Genomic DNA, 17,830 nt, shown 5'->3' with positions numbered 1-17,830 from the left:
AGCTACCGTAACGAGAAGCCCGCACACCGCATCGAAGAGTAGCCCCTGCTCGCCGCAACTAGAGAAAGCCCTTGCGCAGCAACGAAGACCCAACGCAGCCAATAAATAAATTAATTAATAAATAAATTTATTTAAAAAATGAGTAATACTACATTATACTACAAAACAAACTTGAACTTCTAAAGTACAATATTTTAAAACTACAGAGTAAAAGATGACTCCTCTAAGCATATGTCTATAAACAACCAAAATCAGAGATATTAAAATATGCAGAGACTAAAACTTACAAATATATAAAAGAAACCGTTCCTCTAAACTTTTTGAGTCTGAGCTCTTTTTTGATAATGAATAATAGTACTATTTTGCCATTTGATTTTCCTTTTGTTCTGTGTCTTATAATTACCTTCATTTAAAAAATTAGAAATAGTGTATCATTATGAAAGATAGCTTAGAATATCAGTTCTCAAAATTTTGGTCTTAGGACACTTTTACATTCTTAAAATTTGTTGACCCTAAAAGCTTACTTATGTTGGTTATATCTAATGATAATTACCATATTAGAAATTAAAACTGAAAAGAATATATAAATAAAAATTTTAAACTTTTAATAAATTTTATATTAAAATTTTATGTTAATTCATTTAAATATACTTATTAAATGGTAACACAAATAACCCTTTTAAATGAAAAATAATTATATTTTCCAAAATAATAAACCAGAAGAGTGATACTTCTACATTTTTGCAAGTTCCTTCAATGTATAACTTTATAGAACACAGCTAGATTCTCATACCTGCTTCTGCTTTCAATCTGTTGCACATGTTGTTTTGGTTAAAGTATATATAAAGAAAAGCTGATCTCACAAAGATATGCAGGTAGAAAAGAGACAATATTTTAACAGCCTTTTGAGAAAACCGTGGATATTATTCTTTCATACTCTACCAAATCTTGCTAAGTTTTTTAAAGATTAGCTACCATTTGGAATCTGAAACCAAATCACTCTAATGTACTCTGTTACATTAAAATTCAATTGGTCTGTCTTGCACTTTGAATGGATCTTTTACCCAAGCGTGATTTTGTAACATCATACATTGATCATCTGGAAAATACTGGTTCAATTAGATATGCAGATCTTCCAAATGTTGACACATTTCATCATATAACATCAAAAAAAATGACATTCTTGATATCACCACCCATCTCACCAGAAAAGTTTTTAACTAGCAGGAAGTTGTCAAGCTCGTGGAGGTAGACACGAGTTTTCCAAAATTCTAATTTTTATCTGTAAGCTTGGATTTTATCATTGGCATCAAACTCTGTCCTGTCAGTTGTTTTCCTTGAAATGACAGGCTCATTTAGTTAATTTTCAAGAAATGCCTGCCAAATATCCAAGTATGAATAACTACAGTTTGTCATTCTTTCAAGTAAAAATGGTATTTCATGAAAAACAAACAAGAAAAAAAGGCAGCTACTTAGTTAGCTCTCAACTCAATCAGATAAGTGCTTTTCCTTGAGACACTTCATCGTATTTCAGAATGCAGCAGAAATGCGTTAGGGGTACTTCCTATTCCTTCACAATATTAGATAGATGTGTACTCAAGGGTTGAGATATAGCATTAAATAATTTTTACCACTTCATCAAAGACATTCATAAGTAAAGTTTGTTTTTTTTTTTTAAACTGTGAGAGAAGAATACAGTGACTGCTAGTCTGGTCTGGTGCCATTGCCTTGCTTCATGCTACGGTCTCAGCAAATTTACCCACCTTTGCAACGTCAATATGGTAGAAGGGACAATAACCTTTTATTACCGTGAAAACAGTTTTGACCTCATACCTCCCCAGCCCCCAGAAATGTCTTAAGGGCCCTCAGTGGTCCATGGACACTACACTTGAAAACGGCTGGTTTAGAACAGTGGTTCTCAGCTGGGGCTATTTTGCCCCCTAAGGGATCATTTGGCAATGTCTGGGGACATTTTTAGTTTTCATCACTGCACGAGAGGGAGGGTGATGGTGTGCTTCTGACGGAGACCAGAGAGGCTGCTAAACATCCTACAATGCACAGGACAGGCCCCCACAACAAAGAATTACCTGGTCCAAAATGTCCATAGTGTGGAGGATAAAAAACTTTGGTTTAGAATACACAAAAATGTAAAAAATGAAACAAAACAAAAAAAGTACTTCAAACCCAGTGCCCAATATATAAAACCACTACTTACTAGCACTCTGGTATTTCTTCCCAGTGCTTTCTTTAGGATAGGGTTTTTAACATTTTATTATCTTATATATAAAATTCTTTAAAAATAAAATTTCCAAGTGGTATTATGTTCTAGGTATTTCTCCAAATTATTTCATATTCTTTAAAGCATTTTAAAAATAGCTGTATAAGTTCAAATAAGTGGTCACATCAAAATTCACTTAGCCATTCTATTTTTCAGTGCTTAGGTTGGTTCTAATTTTCTGCCAATATAAATATTATGAAGAACATCTTTGTGCATAAGACTTTCTCCATACATGAACTGTTTCCTTATGACTGACTCCTGAAGTGGGCTAACTGAACCAAATTCAGCATGTGAACCTTATTTTAAGGCCTTACACACATATTGCCAAACTACACCCTGAAGTGCTGCAACAGTTGATACTATCACCAGCAATGTGTCAAAGGCTGCCAGTTTCAGCCATGGATGTGATCATTTCTAAAAGTCATTCTCATTTCCCCTTCTTACCATGAGTTACTTCATCCATGTCTGGACTAGTGACAGAATCTTTACCCCCAAAATCAGAGCTGCACTCAGATCTCAGGTCTTCAATCTTATTGGGAATATCCTCAGAGGTTGCACTTATGCCTTTAAAAAGAAATGGTAAAAAATAAACAGCAAGAACAAAATAACCACACAAAAAGTATATGAAGTTTGGAGAAATGTATACATTCTCACATTTTTTGTATCTCAGTTCTTTACATGTGAGTTGTTTGGCATTATATCCTTTATTGTACAATTGCTTAAATATATTTACCTTGATTTGTACAACATAATCAGAATTATCATGTGATGTCTAAATACAGTAGCAGAGGTTACAAGAACAGATAGAGTTATAGAGGGAACACACACAGACCATTTGTCAACTACTTTGACAGGCTCTATAACGGCACACATTAACTTCTCATAGATGTCAGGTCCCACAGTAATAAGTTTACTGGAAATTACTCAGATCTTAAATAAAATACATCTCTTTGCTATCAACTTTATAAATGGGGAGGTGGGAACACACCTTCAAATCCTTATTCCTTAAAACAAGCCAGACATACCCGACACAACACTGAGGCCTGGTGTGCTGGGGCGGGAACTGACCTCCCTGACATCCGTATCATCAGATGTGCTACCCAGTCCTGAACAGCTCTCCAGTTCTTGCAGTCGCTCCTCCTGCTTTAGATCTGGGGCCTCTAAACAGAAAAAGTGAGGTATCACATTAGTGATTCTACTAGCACATCACAGTTTCAGCTTTTGCAACCCAGATGAAGAAAGCTACCAAGGGCATGAATGAAATCAGTGTAAACAGACTTTTAAGTCTGGGCCCGTTAGCAAAGTTAGTTAGATCAAGTGTTAAAGAGGTCTAGGTTGTGGTTTTCATCCTAATACAGGCCAGTTCACTGTGCACAGATGAAAACTCTGCTTCCAGATCACTAATCTCATACAGTATTCTATTGGTTAACAAGTAAACTAAACAAGAGAATACAGAACAGCTTAGCATTAAATCAACCACTTTCTAAAAAATAACTCCTATGGATGTTCAATACTGAGCTAATCCTACTGTCTCCTTACGTAAAGGTTAGCATGTCTGAATGTGGTAACATTAAAAAACACATATCAAGATTGCTTCATCATTCTTGAGCCAAGCGATCAAAAAGAAGGTAGTTCAGATATATACTTATATTTGCATTCTGGTAGTTGACATTTAGTTGAAGACAAGGATTTATATTCATAATCAGAAAAAAAGCAGAAATGCAATACATAAGAGAAAGTACAAAATACTTTATATATGTTTATAATAATCCTGCACAAAATAATTCTCAGGATTCCAGAGCCTCAATGTCAATGCATTTCAAAAATACATTAGGTATCTTTGGGTCAAGTTCTCCAAATCTAAACATGCTTACCAGGCATCCAACCACTCAGAGTGGTTGTGATAAGTTAGTGGGAGATACTGAACTCAATGTCCCACATAGAATCCTGATGAGTTACTAACGATTGCTTCCAAGATAACTGAACAGAGTCAGAAAGCACCTGCCATCTTAGCCTATGCCATCCAACACTGCATTTTTTCTTTTCTGTCCATCTTTTCTGGACAGAAAATACCCTAAACTAATCTTCCTTTTGAAATTCTTAGCAATGTGATGGCCTCATACTTGTCAAATGTATATCTGACAAAATGTACATAATATAGAAGTTAGGATACCTTACATTTAAAACTTCTGTGCAAATCAAAAAGCAAACAATGACAGCATACTAACCTGAGTCACTTGGCAATACCTCTACACTCCAAGCTTCGCTTGTTGTCTCTGATATGGTAGAACCAGTGCAGGGGTCAAGAAGCACTGACCCTGAACCTGGCAGGCACAGTAAACTGCCTAACATGTTCTCTGCTGCTGCACCTGTATAACCAGTGGGGAGTAAAGGGTTAACAAATGTCCTCAGGGAAAGAGCAGTGATGATGGAAAAAAGCCAAACACTAAGCTAACAAAATCTCTCTACTCACAAGAAAGAAGCCAAGGAAAGAGTAATTTCAATCAATAACACCACTAAAAACATAAATTTCCCACTTTGGTCACAGTAACACAAGCTCCTTTTCATCAATTTCCTACTGTTCACCTTAGTCTCCATCGAGAAAACACAGATCATTAGGACAAGTCATTTCAACTAGTTTTCACCTTGATTTTTTAGCAAATTTTACGTGTCCCTAACATCTCTCTAATATTTTAGTCCTTCAGGGATTAAAAACACTCAAACAGAGACTTTTAACCATAGAAAGTTATACTGGCCAAATATGTTTTCTTCTGGCACATTCGCCACATATTCAGAGCAATAAAATATATTTGCAGGAAAACACACATCTCCTCTGTAGCACTCATTCAACTGCAAATACAGCTTATTGCCCAAATACAGCTCACTGCCAGGAAAAATACTATTGTACTTTGACATCTGGAACAAATAATGCAAAACCAATTGAGAAATCTATTTACACTGCTTAAAAATACAAATAGAAAGATTAAACATTATTGTAAACCTGTGTTAAAAATACTCAAGTTCAGAATGCTCCACTACTTCTGATTAAACCTAATAAAAGAACAATCTTATTTCAGTAGATGAAGAACCTTTGGAAAAACTGGTAAAAGGTACCTTTTAAAGATACGTCATGGTTACCAAGGGGGAAAGATGGGGGGAGGGATAAATTAGGAGTTTGGGATTGGCATATGCACACTGCCATATATGGAATAGATGGTCAACAGGGACCTACTGTACAGCAGAGGAAACTCTGCTCAATGCTCTGTAATAACCTATATGGGGAACGAATCTGAAAAAGAATGGATATACATATAACTGAATCGCTTTGCTATACCCCTGAAACTAAGACAACACTGTACTGATAAATCAACTATACTCCAATATAAAATAAAAGTTAAATTTATCTGGAACCTGCCTGATTAACCTGTGATTACATAATCGGGGGAGGGGATAACAAGGTGGGAGAAGAGATGAAACAAAACTGGCCATGTATGTATGTGTAATTGGTGAAGCTCAGTGATGGGTACACGGTGTTCATTATACTGCTCTCTCTTGTATTTGTTTGAAATGTTCCATGATTTAAAAAGAAAATAAAGATGGTGATTACAAGACTGTATGAATCTTTCAGAACAGACAGAACAATATCCTAAAAAGGGTAAATTTTAACGTATGTAAATTGTACCTCGATAAACTTGATATAAAAAAAAGAAAAAAAGAAAACACTGGTCATTCTTTGGAACTGAATTAAACCTTCCAGAAGTAAACTCGGTTTTTAGAGACTCTCAGTATCATATTATTCTGAAAGATTTTATGGCTATAACCTGTAAGAATTTTCACGTTAGGGCAAGGTGTTTAGTCTCAAAAGAAGAATATGTTAATCATAGACTAAGAACATATACTATGTCCTGCAAACAAGAATTGACAAGAAGTTGATTCAAAAGACTGTTTTTTCTTTTTTTGCACTTAAATGTAGACAGGGGAAAATACTACCTATATTTAAGTAAAGAAAAAAGAAATACACAAATGCCTTGTCACATACAATTACCTCAGTTTCCCAGTTACTGCTAACATACACACCACGTTTGTCAGAGCACTGAAGTTCCCTCCCATGAGGGGTGGGTGGATATGAATAAACAGCAATCTTCCAGAGACATTAAATAGCAGTTACCTGCGATTTCTTGCAAGCGATCTTCATCAATGTTAGGGTCAAAATCACTTCCCAAGACATCTGTACTCCACGTCTCACTCACTGTTTCTGATATATCCCTATCATCTGTCAGTCCCATCATGTCACGAATTTCAAACTTCCTTAGCTTATCATCGAGATTATCCTGGGTTGTAGCTACCAAAAACAAAATTAAGCACTTAAAAAATGGTAGCACAGCTATCATTTTTTTATATCAACTTTAAAGACCTTTTTGTCTTTGAACTTCAAGTTACATATTTTAACATTAACACTCAGCACATAGTACTAAAACACTGAATTATTCCCTCACGGATGTACTCTTTCCCTCTCTGAATTGAGTTCTGCATATGTCCTCCCCCTTCCAGTAAATTAACTGGGGCCATCCATGCAATCAGTTGTCTCCCTGTCCTCTAGAGTGTGACTTTGGTCAAGAATTGGGATATATTCCCCTTTCTCTGAATTTGCACAGGCCTGGTTCCTTGCTTTGTCCAAAAGGTAAGGAGGAAGTGTGCCAGTTGTGAGTTTAGGCCTCAAGAGAGAACTTAGAAACCTCTGCTCTTTCTCATCCTTGTTCTCTCATGAGGACAAGCTGAAACCAGTCTGCTGGAGGATGAGGAACCACATGGAACAAAGCAAAGGTCATCCTAGATGAGCCAGCTCCCCAGTGACCAACGGACCCCCAGCTAAGATTAGCAGAGCTCCCTACTCAACCATGATGACGAGAGATGCATGAATGAGCCCGGTCCAAATCAGAACCACCACCTGGCTGACCCACAGACTTGAGAGCAAAAATAAATGTTTATTGTTTTAAGGCACCAAGTTTTGGGGTGGTTTGTTATGCAGCATTATTGTGGCAATAATTAACAGATAAACCCATACCAAAACAAAAAAACCAAAAAAAAACGTGAAGCCTTAACCACTGGACCACCAGGGAAGTCCCCACTCACTTCTTAACCTAGGATTCACGACTGTAAACTGCCAACCACCCATATCAGAATCACCTAGACGGCTTGTTAAAGAGGTGATATTCTCTCTATCTTAAGCTAATATTATTTTAGGTTTCTGTTATCTGCAGAAATTTTAATCCTAAATAATACAGTGACAAACTGATCCAGTAAAAACATAGCATTACTTTTATTCACCCCACACATAACCCAGTTGGCAATACTCTTTTCCTTTCCAAAAATAGACTGATCCAGGATTTCTAGAAATGAGACATGGGAAATGCCTTTTTTTCCCCCCTAACTCCCCAGGTGATTTTTACACACACTAAAGTCACTGCCTCAAATCCAGTTGAGGGCATCTGCCCTCAACATTCCTCTGAAAGCCACCACTGATCTGTAAATGGACAAATCCAAAGGACTTTTTCATGTTAATCTTCCTAAAGCACAAAAGGGATCCATCTACTTTTCAGCCTTACCTCACCCTATTACCCTACTTGACAGTTCCTGAGTAAGTACTATGGCTTCCCACCTCCCTGACTTGCTTATACTACTATTCCTTCACCTAGAATATCTCTAGTTTCAGCCAATGCAATGCCAGCCAGGCTTTGAGGTTTTTATTTTCTCCCAATAAGCTTTTCCCTACACTTTCAACCACATGTATTTCTCACTCAGAACTGCCAAAGCACTTTTATGATAATTTTAATCATTCGTGTGCCATTCTCTCCCTGTTCTAAGTTCCTTGAGCTCTGCGTATTTATCTTAGTATCCCTTAAAAATTTAATATTACAGAATTGAAACACCATATATTACAGAATTCAAGCAATTCATTTTAACTATTCTATGTAATTTTAGCCTGAATAATCCACTTAGCAACTAAACACACTTTTTTTTTTTTTTTGGCCAAGCCGCGAGGCTTGCAGGACCTTAGTTCCCCAACCAGGGACTGATGCTGGGCCACCGCAGTGAAACTGCTGAGTCCTAACCACTGGACCGCCAGGGAATTGCCAACTAAACACATTTTTAAGACCTGAAGGAACTATGAGTAAATGCAAGTTTAATGGTCATTATATAATCAACTGAACACAGCCAACTTACATGGAAACAGATTGTTTATTCTGCCACCAGGTAAATTCTTTTGCTGCTTGAACAGCTGAATTCAACCTCACTTTACCTTGCTCATGCTCTAATAGCTGTAGAGCTTCAACTCCATTACTCCCAGAAGGTCCTGCTCCAAGTTCTGATACAGATTCCCCTTCCAGGTCTAGTGAGGATACTGAATTAGAACGATTTGAAGGACCTAGAGAAACGTTTATACTGTGAGTGAGCTTTTTTTGACAGTCATGAGCCACCATGTAATTTTTCATGCCTTGATAAGAGACTAAAAAGACTGATTAAAGTGCTTTTAATACTGTTAAGCCCTATAAATAAACACGCCCTTTAAGCCAGAATTTCTGCTTTTAGAAATTTATCCTAAGGAACTAATCAAAAATTCACCTAAGGTCACTTGTTGCAGTGCTTCTTACAATGTCTGAAAAGTGAAAGCAATCTACATGTGTAATCACAGAAGAATGTTTAAATTATGATAAATGCCCAACTGAAGTTAAAGAAAACAGACATTAAAAACCATGTTATATAAGAATGCTAAATTACAAAGGGAAATGTTACTGTTATATTGTTAAACAAAAAAAGGTTACAAAACAGCCTAAGCCTAATTTTGCTATAAATAAACCAAAATGTTAACTGTTATTAACAGAATGGTAGGGTCACAGATGGTTCAATTTTTCCTTCATTTTCTAGAATGAATGTACACTACTTATGTTTTCAAAAGTGAGAAAAAAAGGAAAAGTTATTACCATCTATGTTTATTTTAAAATGTTAGTCAAATTGAAACTTTTTCATTAAAAAAGCTTGTTCTAGCGCATGGAGTGACATATTCTCACTTTACAATCTTGCCTTTTAATTTTTTTTATTCCTATCCTACTTCCATTGTATCTTTCTGCTTCATTAAAACATTAGCAGTATACACAACACCCTGAAATACTAGTGAGTCAATTTTTTTCCATTTAGACATGCATTATATCCCTCTAAAGGAGCTCTACAAGCTTTGGTATATGTTAATACTAGTGAAATAAAACTTGGTATTATTCAAGTCTCAAAGCAGACTTAGATCGTCTCCATTTTATATGACCAAAGGTCTCTTGCAATGTCAATTTTATTCAAAGAAACAATCTTTACAGCCAACTGTTCAAGATTAGAGGAAAACTTCATTACGCTCCTCAGTGAGAGGCACAGGTGGCATAATTGTAATTTTTAAGGCTCCTTTAAAGAACACAAAACAAAATATTACTTGAATCACACAACTCCTTGAATGAAGTAACCCTTCACCTTCAGATATTCCTTCCAGATTATCACTGCAGAGGGAAAAGCGCAAGGTTTTATCAGGTTTACCGTGGAGTTTGTTTTCATCGACAGGGACATCTCCTTGTCCTCCATCCGAAAGCTGCATGTTTAGGACCTGAAAAATAAAATGCCATTAGTTTATCACAACTGAGAGATTATTGATAAGAAAACAAACCATGGCAAATGCATATTTAAGTTCGTCTTAATATTAAATTATCATTTTTAACTGAAAACCCATTTATAGGGCTCCAATCAAGTTTTTAAGTACCCCTGGGATAAAAGTGTACCAGTTAGAAGAACTGAGCCTATGTCTTTCCATCACCCTACCAGTTTCAGCAACTGAACAGGCAACTGGACATCGATGAGCAGTGATTAGGTTTGCAGGTGTCAGAGGCTTCAGACTCAGCAGTCCGGTCCTCCCAGTTCTGCCATGGGCCAACTATGTAAACTTGGATAAGTATTTTAAGCTCTCTGAGCCTCATCTTCTTCATCTATAAAATGGTGATAGTAACAGTATATATGCCATGGAGTTGTTGAGGATTAAACAAAAAGATGCACATAAAGCATTTGGCACAGTAAAGTGACATATTAATTTTGTGTGCATTTTTCTAAAAGTTAATAAACTAATTAATAGGAAAAAAACATGTAAACAAATTATTTTGTAGGCACCAGAATTAATCAGTCTAGTTAGAACCTCCACTTGATCACCATACACACGGCCACAAAGTCCATACCAGAAGCCGAAGTATGACTTCTATGCCACATCTAGCTTAGAGCTGATTGCCTTTTTACAGAGCTTTCTATCTGTTAGATGATTTCCAAATAACAATTACTTCTCACTCCCCACAAACCTCATAACTCAGCTCTGTATGTGTATCTCCAACTTAATGAAGAACTGTGTGCTTTGCTGGATGTCACAGCATGTATTAAGCACACCTGGAACTTGAACTCACAACCACTGGGTTCCTAGGCTGCTGCTGGAATGCGAAGAAGAGTGTCCTCAATTAAAAAGAAAAAACAACACAAAGCCAAAAAAAAAGAAAGAAAATCCTTAAGTCGCTGTTTTGACCCTGCATTTAAATCAGTAAATTAAAGGTTTTCTAATGGCACCATCTATTTATTCATGTGATGCTTTTAAAAGGTCATTTAAAAATAGAATCTTTTCCCTGTTTGCTTGAAATTAAATGCAGACATAAAGATTTTACATTTTGTATTTGTAAGATAACTTGAGCCTTCCCACTCATCAGAGTGAGCAATGTGCAATGAATCTTCAGGAAAAATCCATCTAAAGGCCTTGAGAGTGGTATGAATTAATGAAAAACAAAAGGATCATACCACAATCTAGATATTACCCTGCGCAGGAATGCTGGCGGCTGTCTTCAAGGCTGCCATTGGGGTGGGGGGTCGGGGGACAGTAACAGGGGGAGTAAAATGCCACAGACTCTCTTACTGAAATGCAGCAGTTCTTTTCTTCATTAAGCATTTCCCCTGGTTGCCACAAGTTTATTACATTCTAGAGTTCCCAAAAAGTTGATTCTGACAGTTTTTGCCAGCTTATTCACTTTGAATGTGTGTGGGGGGACGGGGTTGTGGATTTTGATGGTCCTCTTTCCTACAAGTCACGCCACTTAATCAACCACCATCATCACTGTATCAACCACTATAACTGGTCCCTTCTTCCCAGGCCAGGAATAGGCTTTGTTGAATAATAAGCAGGCACTGCTGAAGGTAAGAAAATGCTTCTTTCTCAAGAGGTCACAATCTATGACAAGAGGCTCCTATGTTTAGAGAGTCAAAACTTCTTTCCTCTTGCTTCTGTCCCAAGTTCTTCTGTTTACAAATATCTTAAAACTGATTCTCATATCCCCAACCCCATTTCCTTAAAATATTTTACTTAGTTTTCCTTTCAATTATCTCTTCCATTTCTTCCCAACCAGTCAAAGAACAGAAATTATTTCTAAATACTGTTTGGCTCTTTAAAGCAGGAATACCACTACTATATCATTAAAAAGAAAAGAAACATAAAATATTTCCTACAGGTCACTGGAAAAGTCTCTTCAATTTCCACAACACAATTTCCTGGTTTCCTGCCTCTTCTACTACTATTAGGAAAATTCCTTTTGGTATGGATCTGGTTATCAACTACAGTGCCACAGGTTTATTAATGTGAAGGACCTCCAGAACTGTTCACAGGGAGTTGAGCATTTGATGGGGTATCATGGCAGACCCACTGAAGATAATGAAAAATATTTGTTAAATGTATACTGATTTATAGAAGCAAGTGACCTTTACTGAGAAGAAAAGAATCTGAAGTTCTTAACATTAATAGCTACAAGTTAAGGGTAACAATACAGTCATACCTCATTTTCTGACATCATCCCTGGAGTAAGCTGCGGACCTGTTCCTAAGGAAATGACCAACACCTCTTCTGGCTGCACTTCCTGGATGGTTTCTTGAGCTGATCCTTCATGGTCCATATGTAAGTCCATCAGAACATTGGTGCGGCTTCTGCTCCGAGTTGCTAATAAAACAATTTCAAGTAAGATAATTTAGAGAAAAAGACAAAATGAAGAAAATGGCACATTAATACAAAAATATATTTTCTATTAATGTAGAACATTTGCACATGCACAAAAAGAGTGGTGAGAATATGAATTTAAAAAAAAAAAAACCCATATCTTCCCAGCTACTCTACTAATGACTAATACAAATTCTCCTTCAAAACTGATCAACAGAAACAATGATCCATGTTCACCTGACAGGGAGTGACACAGTTTACACGTGCAGAACAGCAAACACGTCCCAATCAATTTAAGACTCAGGAGTGACAAGAAAAGCATTATTTTATTCCTTATCTTTTCAAGGTATAATAACTTCAACTATTTCTCCAACAAAATGATTTAGCTGCCACAGGTCTCCCTTACTAATAACTAAACTTAAAAGCATTAGAAAATTTCACATAGAAATCTGATAGCCATAAAAAGTTATACAAGTCGGCAACTGCTGACAAAACCAGAATCAGTTTTTGAAAACACAGTTTTTCCTGAAATGTATTAACCTCTTCCTAAGGATGCAGAAGAGTTCTCTTTGTTTGAATGTAAGTTTCCTTTCTGCTTTATGGGAACATTCTAAATTAATGAAGGATCTAATTACTTTGGGGTGTTTTTCCCCTACTTATAAGTAAAGAAGTAATACCTTTTTCTAAAGTAATCCATACTATAGATCTTACAAGAACTTTTGTTTTTGGTGGGTTTTTGTGTTTGTTTGTTTGTTTGTTTTGTTTTCTGGCTGCACTGAGCGGCCTGTGGGATCTTAGTTTCCCAACCAAGGATCAAACCCGGGCCCTCGGTAGTGAAAGCACGGAGTCCCAACCACTGGACTGCCAGGGAATTCCCTTACAAGAACTTTTGGAAACTGAAAGATTTAGATAGTTTGTGACAATTTCTCTATGAACTTTAGTCTTCTGTGGTAAGTGTCAGGTTGTTTTCAGAGGACAATAAGATTCAGTACAACCAGAATACTAAATAGATACTCCTTCAGGGCAAATAAAAGTGCAGACATCAAGCACAAACACTCAATTATAATAAAAGTCTTTCAACTTCAGTTTCGGTGAAAGCTGACCTACTTGAAGACAGAGCTATAAACAATCATGTTCTCTCCACAATGCTGTAGATCAGTTCATCAATCACTCTTACTTTCAAAACTCAAAGCACACATCAACTTCCAAAAGTCTAAAATAGGTTCACTTACACCTTTCTTTGCTGACCCTCACTGTCTTCTCTTGAATTGTAAACTTAACTTCAACTTTATGAACAACTACGTGAATCTTAAGGAACAAACTTCATAATTTATAAAAATGCGAGTAATCAAAATTTATGTACCAATTTACATAAAGCAAAAGCAACATGCACATGGAGCAAAAGTTCATAAACTATTTCTTAAATAAAAGTTACATAAGAAAAGGAACAGCCTATTACCCACCAAAAGGGGTTACTAGAGTAATAATATGAGCAGTAAGATTGGTGGCTAAGGAATCCCAGACAGTTATGGCTGCGAACTGTTGTCCTGGGTTGTGAAAGCATTAAACAGAAAGAAAATCAACCCTCTGAATAATGGACACATCTTTTAAAATATGAAATAAGTTCAATGACCAGGTCACATGACTATACAAAATAATACTGGGCAAACATTTGAAATTTACTTTCCATTATACTCTTATTTAATGAATGACACTCTGGATGAAAAGAAACGAAAGAACACGAGTGAATCATGGAAAAAAGAATCTCTGGTTTACCAAAAATCATTTATTTCTTCATGTTAAAAAAGTGCTAATAGCCTATAATATTAAAAATCATTCCATGTCAAGTTTACTTTTTTTCTATTTATAATTCTGAAAATTGACGTTTTGAGATGATGAAAGCCAAAGACTTGAAGAATATGATGCCACATTCCTGTTGATAATATTATTCCATATTATGTTAAAAGTAAGGTAGATTAATTTTAAGAAACTGACAATTCTTAACAAATCAGCTCATGGGAGTTTAAAAATGAAATCCCATTATTCAGAATGTATAAAATATAGGGCTTTCCCTGGTGGCGCAGTGGTTGAGAGTCCACCTGCTGATGCAGGGGACACGGGTTCATGCCCCGGTCCAGGAGGATCCCACATGCTGTGGAGCGGCTAGGCCCATGAGCCATGGCCGCTGAGCCTGCGCGTCCGGAGCCTGTGCTCCGCAACGGGAGAGGCCACAACAGCGAGAGGCCCGCGTACCGCAAAAAAAAAAAAAAAAAAAGAATGTATAAAATATAATAACTATTCACGCTCACTAACTGCTGCTGAGCTCCTCATGACCGTTAAAAAGTTGGCACTAAAATACTCTGCTCCCTTGGTCTAAACACTCTCTCTGTGTCTTGTCTACTTTGTCTAACTTCCATTCATCCTCCAAGAGAAAGTGCAGCCTTCACCTGCTCCCGAATCTTCTCCTGACAGCATCACCACACCACTGAGTTAGGTGTCCCCATAACCCTCTGTGCTTATCTCCATCAGACACTCAGTACACTGAAGGGTACTGGTCTCTTCTCATTCTCCCCAACTGGACTATCAGCAACTAACCTAAGTGTAAGGGCCTGACTTACGGGTCTTTGTATGACCAGTGTTGAACACAGTGCCCCGCCTGCAGGACAGTGATCAGACCACTTTTTGTGTCGATTTTTTGCATGAATTAAATGTGAAAGAACATTTAGAAAATGCTTACCCTGTGCCTGGTACATAGTATACATATGCTCAATTTGTTTGTGGATTTATATAGATATTATTACAGATTATATAGATTTATTATGGATAAATGTTTACTAAGGAAATAAGGCTTAATTAAACCTATTTCTTAAAATTGACAAAACAGAAGTTTTGCCTTATTTTATAAAATAACAAAGATCTTAACTCAGTCAATAAAAGATTGGCTATTAATAATAATGAAAAAATAGTAACTATATATTTTCAACTTTACTGATAGAAATTTCTCAAATAATATTATTTTATTATATTATTTAGAACTCTGTGGAAAGAACAGGGCTACATAATTCAAATGATGACAGTACATAATTCAAATGATGACTTAAAGTAAACAAAGTATACTGCAAGTGGCATGATTCCAATTAATTATAACAAGTATGTCTAGATAAAGCTAAAGCCTGGGCTTCCCTGGTGGCACAGTGGTTAAGAATCCACCTGCCAACGCAGGGGACACAGGTTCGATCCCTGGTCTGGGAAGCTCCCACATGCCGTGGAGCAACTAAGCCCATGCGCCACAACTACTGAGCCTGCACTCTAGAGCCCGCGAGCCACAACTACTGAAGTCCACGTGCCTAGAGCCTGTGCTCCGCAACGAGAAGCCACCGCAATTAGAAGCCCGCGCACCGCAACGAAGAATAGCCCCCACTCGCTGCAAATAGAGAAAGCCTGCGTGCAGCAACGGAGACCCAACTCAGCCAAAAATCAATCAATTTATTTAAAAAAAAAAAAAAAGGCTTAAGCCTACGGATGAACCTTAACTAATCTGGTGCAATTTTTTTTTTTTTTTTAATTTTAAAAGTTGAATTAGGGCTTCCAGGGTAGCACAGTGGTTAAGAATCCACCTGCCAATAGAGGGGACACGGGTTCAAGCCCTAGTCCGGGAAGATCCCACATGCCGCAGAGCAACTAAGCCTGTGCGCCACAACTACTGAGCCTGCGCTCTAGGGCCTGCGAGCCACAACTACTGAGCCTGCATACCACACTACTGAAGCCCACGCACCTAGAGCCCATGCCCCGCAACAAAAGAAGCCACCCCATTGAAGAGTGGCCCCCGCTCACCGCAACTAGAGAAAGCCCTCACGCAGCAACAAAGACCCAAGGCAGCCAAAAAAAAATTGAAATACCACCAGTAAAAATGAAGAGAAGAACTTCTCCAAATTATTTAAAACTATATTCCCAAATGCTAAGCAATAACAAAGGCTAAGAAAGAAATATTAAATTTAAAGGAAAGCCTCAATATGAGAAATTCTCTTTACCTATAGGCAATCGATTCTTTTTATTTGCTGGAGTGGTTGCTGGAGACAGCTGAGGAGTACTGTAGGGAGTCATTTCCAAACTGCTGCTTTTTCCTGGCTTTGCCTGGGGTAGGTTTGCCAATAAATTGTCAAGAGCCATTCTATCTTCTCTCAGTTGATCTCCAGACATCACACTCTTCATAAAATTCACCTGGCAAAAGTAAAAGGGCATTTAGCTTATGAAATCAATTTTTCAAACACAATATGTATTTCTCACACAATGTCCTCATCTAGGACTCTGCCCATGTTCAGATAAATGACTTTTGAGAAAGTCCTATTAAAGAATAAAGCCATTACCAGAGTAATAAGCTGACTGTAGGTTATATAAACTACAGTTCTGCTCAACCCTTCCAGAAGATTAACAGAGGACATTGGCGGGGTCTCCACTGCACGGCCTCCAATCACCACATCAAGGAAAGCAGCAACACAGCTCTGTCCAAACAGGAGAAAAAAATCACAGTGAAATACTTCCTCTTTAAAGTAAGGGAACAGGGACTTCCCTGGTGGCACAGTGGTTAAGAATCCACCTGCCAATGCAGGGGACACGGGTTTGAGCCCTGGTCTGGGAAGGTCCCACATGCCATGGAGCAACTAAGCCCGTGCACCACAACTACTGAGCCTGCGCCCTAGAGCCTGCAGGCCACAACTACTGAGCCCACGTGTCACAACTACTGAAGCCCGTGTGCCTAGAGCCCATGCTCCGCAACAAGAGAAGCCACCACAATGAGAAGCCCACGCACCGCAATGAAGAGTAGCCCCTGCTCGCCGCAACTAGAGAAAGCCTGTGTGCAGCAATGAAGACCCAATACAGCCAAAAATAAATAAATAAATAAATTTATTAAACATAAATAAATAAAGGGAATAAAATTTCTGATTGAGGTGGACAAGCATGTAGAAAGTTTTTCTTCTTGAAAATTATATTAAACCCAACATTAAAAAAAATTAGACTCTCTATGAACTGATGTAAAATAATCTCCAAGATATTCTGGTATATGAAACAAACACGAGGCAGACAGTGCACACAGTCCTACCATTCGTAATTAGGAAAATATATTAGGAATTTGCTTGTATACATACAGACTTCTTGAAGGACAGACAAAAGATTGATAACATGAAGAACAGTTAGGGAGGAAATGAAGGTTAGAGATCAGAGGTGGAAGGGAAACTTCACTATCTAACCTTTGAATTTTAGGTTGAATGTACAGCCTACTCAAAGTGTGATAAATTAAATTCTTCTATTTTTAAAAATATTTATTTATTTGGCTGCGCCAGGTCTTTAGTTGCGGCATGCAGAATCTTCACTGTGGCGTGTGGGATCTTTTAGTTGCAGCATGTGAGATCTTTAGTTGTGGCATGCATGCAGGATCTAGTTCCCCCACCAGGGATCAAACCCAGGCCCCCTGCATTGGGAGCGTGGAGTCTTAACCACCGGAC

The 17,830-nt window shown here is 37.5% G+C and overlaps 1 protein-coding gene across 8 annotated transcripts in view; it reads right to left on the bottom strand.

Annotated features, from left to right (window-relative positions):
• Positions 1-17,830, bottom strand: part of GAPVD1 (GTPase activating protein and VPS9 domains 1) — a 73,161-nt gene that overhangs the window by 25,453 nt on the left and 29,878 nt on the right. For 5 of the 8 annotated variants that reach the window (XM_073806597.1, XM_073806598.1, XM_019949230.3 and 2 more), the window contains exons 5-13: positions 16,694-16,828; positions 16,358-16,547; positions 12,169-12,329; positions 9,794-9,923; positions 8,580-8,705; positions 6,447-6,620; positions 4,507-4,647; positions 3,304-3,438; positions 2,723-2,842 (exon numbers count right to left, since the gene is read on the bottom strand). In XM_073806597.1, coding sequence (XP_073662698.1) covers positions 2,723-2,842; positions 3,304-3,438; positions 4,507-4,647; positions 6,447-6,620; positions 8,580-8,705; positions 9,794-9,923; positions 12,169-12,329; positions 16,358-16,547; positions 16,694-16,828 — 1,312 coding nt within the window. Of the gene's footprint in view, positions 1-2,722; positions 2,843-3,303; positions 3,439-4,506; positions 4,648-6,446; positions 6,621-8,579; positions 8,706-9,793; positions 9,924-12,168; positions 12,330-16,357; positions 16,548-16,693; positions 16,829-17,830 lie in introns of those variants that run through there. The other 3 variants (XM_019949232.3, XM_019949234.3, XM_073806600.1) reach the window with 2 other exon arrangements.

Source organism: Tursiops truncatus, chromosome 6 (assembly GCF_011762595.2).
Source record: "Tursiops truncatus isolate mTurTru1 chromosome 6, mTurTru1.mat.Y, whole genome shotgun sequence".
NCBI classification, from domain to species: Eukaryota; Metazoa; Chordata; class Mammalia; order Artiodactyla; family Delphinidae; genus Tursiops; species Tursiops truncatus.
Note: the sequence above shows the minus strand (reverse complement) of the source record. Positions and strands in the feature narration are given on the sequence as shown.